General features: G+C 34.4%; 1 protein-coding gene across 4 annotated transcripts in view; it reads right to left on the bottom strand.

Annotated features, from left to right (window-relative positions):
• Positions 1-581, bottom strand: part of KLRF1 (killer cell lectin-like receptor subfamily F, member 1) — a 15,415-nt gene extending 14,834 nt beyond the window's left edge. For 3 of the 4 annotated variants that reach the window (XM_011983319.1, XM_011983320.1, XM_011983322.1), the window contains exon 1: positions 439-581. In XM_011983319.1, coding sequence (XP_011838709.1) covers positions 439-523 — 85 coding nt within the window. In that variant the 5' untranslated portion in view covers positions 524-581. The remainder of the gene's footprint in view (positions 1-438) is intronic. The other variant, XM_011983321.1, reaches the window with a different exon arrangement.
• Between the last annotated feature and the right edge of the window lie 3,462 nt (positions 582-4,043).

Raw genomic sequence — 4,043 nt, 5'->3', positions numbered from 1 at the left:
TAAGGAGGTGAATGGCACCAAATATTCACTGATTTGAAATTATTAACTTTAATTAAGTGTGCATATTTCCTCAGAGAATGTCCTTAAGAAATTACATCAGACAAGATATTACAAGTAAGCATTAACTCCACATTGATAAATGGGAGAGAGAGAGAGGGGGAGAGAGAGAGTATCTCATGGGAAATTTGTAACATTAAATGAAGGAACATAGATAAAACACTCTGTATAGTGCCTGCAACTGGTGTTTCTTAAATAGTAAGACTGGTTGTTATTTTTAAATCATTATTAATATTGAAAGAGAGGGAAGGGAAGAAAGATACAGAGACAGAGAAAAAAAAGCACCCAAATAATGAAACAGTCCAATAACACAATAGAAGAGAATGTGGAAAACTACTATGTTAATTCACACCAATTGAAAAACGAAATTAAATTCTATACCTTTAAATGTAAGTTGAGCTGTTTGGGTAGAAGTCCTTTTCTTTGACTGTACATTCAATGTCATGTACCTTTCTTCATCTTGCATCTTCAGTGTGAGTGAATGTGTGTATATACAAGTATGGTTTGTTTTACTAAGTATAACATGAAATGAGGAAAGAATAATCAACCTGCTGCTAATCAGAGATGCTCCTCAAATCGTCCTTTCACAGTACATACGAGGGTTCACAGTTTTATTTATTTGTGAAAACCTCAGAGGAAATGTTTTCTTTTTAAAAGTTGCTTTTCCATGACGTAGATAACACATAATTTCTCAACTGTCCACCACATATTGAATTGAATTTTCTTTTGAGTGCTTTACAAATTTCTCTTAATTTACCTTAAAATCAAGGGAATGGAAATGATACCCCTTTTTGAGGTGAGGTAAATAATATATGGCTGCCTTTCGTTAGAGCCTAAATATTTACATCATTTGAATTATACTCCCTAACATATTGATATTTAATTTAATAATTTGCAATTGCCAAACAATTAAATTATTTATCCTAAAACAACATTGTTTATAAATCATACTAATAATGTAACAATATAGTTTGATTTTTTTTAATGTTTAGGTTCAGGGCTACATGTGCAGGTTTGTTATATAGGTAAAATCATGTCACAGGGGTTTGCTGTATAGATTATTTCATCACCCAGGTATTCAGACTGGTACTAAATAGTTATGTTTTTCTGATCCTGCCCCTCCTTCCATCATCCACCCTCAAGTAGGCCCCAGTGTCTGTCGTTCTCCTCTATTTGTACATGTGTTCTCATCATTTAGATCCCAATTATAAATGAGAACATGTGGTATTTGGTTTTCTGTTCCTCCATTAGTTTGTTAAGGATAATAGCCTCTAGCTTCATCCATGTTCCTGCAATGGACATCGTCTCATTCTTTTTTATAGCTGCATAGTATTCCATGGTGTATGTGTATCACATTTTCTTTATCCAGTCTACCACTGATGGACATTTAGGTTGATTCCATGTTTTTGCTATTGCGAACAGTGCTGCCGTGAACAGATGCATGCATGTGTCTTCTTGATAGAAAGATTTATATTCCTTTGGGTATATACCCGGTAATGGGATTGCTGGATCGAATGGTATTTCTGGTTTTAGGTCTTTAAGGAATCACCATACTATCTTTCACAATGGTCGAACTAATTTACACTCCCATCAGCAGTGTATAAGTGATCCCTTTTCTCCACTACCTCGTCAGCATCTGTTATTTTTTGACTTTTTAGTAATAGCCATTCTGACTGGTATGAGATGATATCTTACTGTAGTTTTAATTTACATTTCTCTAATGATTAGTGCCTATCGGAGGATGGAGGGTGGGAAGAGGGAGAGGATCAGGAAAAATAACTAATGGGCACTAGGGTTAATACCTGAGTGAAGAAATAATCTTTACAGCAAACCCACATTACACAAGTTTACCTATGTAACAAACCTGCATGTGTACTCCTGAATTTAAAATAAAATTTTAAAAAACATAATATACCCTTTTAAATAAGATTAACTATTAATTCAAAGAGAAAATATTTGACAAATTATCAGAAATATGTTTGTTGCTTAATGACAAAAGTAAAAGAATAATACATTTTTGTGTTATTTTCACTTACTTTTCCTTGCTAAATTGTGTTCTTTAATTTATAATTACAATTTCTTTGGCCATTATTTGCCACTCCAAATGGATAAGAAGTAAATTAAAATTGATAAATAAAACAAGAAAAGTGTCTGTTCATGTCCGTTGTCCATTTTTTAATGGGGTTGTTTTTTGCTTGTTAATTGGTTTAAGTTTCCTACAGATGCCGGATATTAGACCTTTGTCAAATGCATGGTCTGCAAAAATATTCTCCCATTCTGTAGATTATCTGTTTACTCTGTTGATAGTTTCTCTTACTGTGCAAAAGCTCTTACAGTTAATTAGTTTTTTGTTTGTTTGTTTGGTTTTGTTTTGTTTTGTTTTGCATTGCTTTTGGCATCTTTGTCATGAAATATTTGCCCACTCCTATGTCCAGGATGGTAATTCCTAGGTTATCTTCCAGGGTTTTTTATATTTTGGGGTTTTAAATGTAAGTATTTTATCCATCTTGAATTGAGTTTTGTATATGGTATAAGGAAGGGATCCACTTTCAATCTTCAGCATGTGGCTAGCTAGTTATCTCAGCACCATTTATTAAATAGGGAGTCCTTTTCCTATGGCTTGTTTTTGTCAGCTTTGTTGAAGATCAGATGGGTGTAGTTGTGCAGCACTGCTTCTGGGCTTTCTGTCCAGTGGTCTATGTGTCTGCATTGGGCCATTCTGTTCCAATTGTCTATGTGTCTGCTCTTTTTTTTTTTTTTTTAACAGTACCTTGTTATTCTGGATATTGTAGTATAATTTGAAGTTGGGTAATATGATGCTTCCAGTGTTGCTCTTTTTACTTAGGATTGCCTTGGCTATTTGGAGTAATTTTTTGGTTCTAGATGAATTTTAAAATAGTTTTCTTCTAGTTCTGTGAAGAATGTCATTGGTAGTATGATAGGAATAGTATTAAATCTGTAAATTTCTTTGGGCAATATGACCATTTTAATGATATCTATTATTCTGATCCATGAGCATGGAATTTTTTCATTTGTTTGTGTCATCTCTGATTTCTTTAAGCAATGTTTTGCGATTATCTTTGTAGAGATCTTTCACCTCCCTGGTTGACTGTATTCCTATGTATTTTATCGTTTTTGTGGCTATCATAAATGGAATTGCATTCCTGACTTGGCTCTCAGCTTGGGTGTTGTGTATAGGTGTATAGGAATGCTGGTGATTTTTGTATGTTGATTTTGTATCCTGAAACTTCACTGATGTTGTTTATCAGTTGAAGGAGCTTTTGGGCCAAGAGTGTGGGGTTTTCTAGATATAAAATCATGTTGTCTGAGAACAGGAATAGTTTTACTTCCTCTCTTCCTATTTGGATGCCCTTCATTTCTTGCTCTTACCTGATTGCTCTGGCAAGGATTTCCAATACCATGTTGAATAGAAATGTTGAGAGTGGGCATTCTTGTCTTGTGCTGTTTTTCAAGGGGAATGCTTCCAGCTTTTGCCTGTTCAGTATAATGTTGGCTGTGGGTTTATTATAGCTGGCTCTTATTATTTTCAGGGGTTTCTGCAATACATGGTTTATTGAGTGATTTTTAACATGAAGGGATATTGATTTTATTTAAAGCCTGTACTGTTTCTATTGAGATAATTGTGTGATTTTGTGTTTAGTTCTGTTTATGAAATGAGTCATATTTATTGATTTGTGTATGTTGAACCAGCCTTGCATCCCAGGGATAACATCCACTTGATCCTGGTGAATTAGCTCTTTGAGTGGTGCTGAATTCAGTTTGTCAGTATTTTGTTGAGAATTTTTGCACCTATGTTTTTCAAGGATGCCGGCCTCGAGTTTTCTTTTTTTGTTGTGCTTCTGCCAGTTTTGGTATCAGGATGATGTTGGCCTCATAGAATGAGTTAGGGAGGAGTCCTTTCAACTCAGATTTTTGGAATGGTTTCTGTGGGACTTCTACCAGCTCTGTACATCTGGTAGAATTTG

Source organism: Mandrillus leucophaeus, unplaced genomic scaffold, assembly GCF_000951045.1.
Source record: "Mandrillus leucophaeus isolate KB7577 unplaced genomic scaffold, Mleu.le_1.0 Scaffold249, whole genome shotgun sequence".
NCBI lineage: Eukaryota > Metazoa > Chordata > Mammalia > Primates > Cercopithecidae > Mandrillus > Mandrillus leucophaeus.
This window is presented reverse-complemented; position numbering and strand designations above follow the sequence as displayed.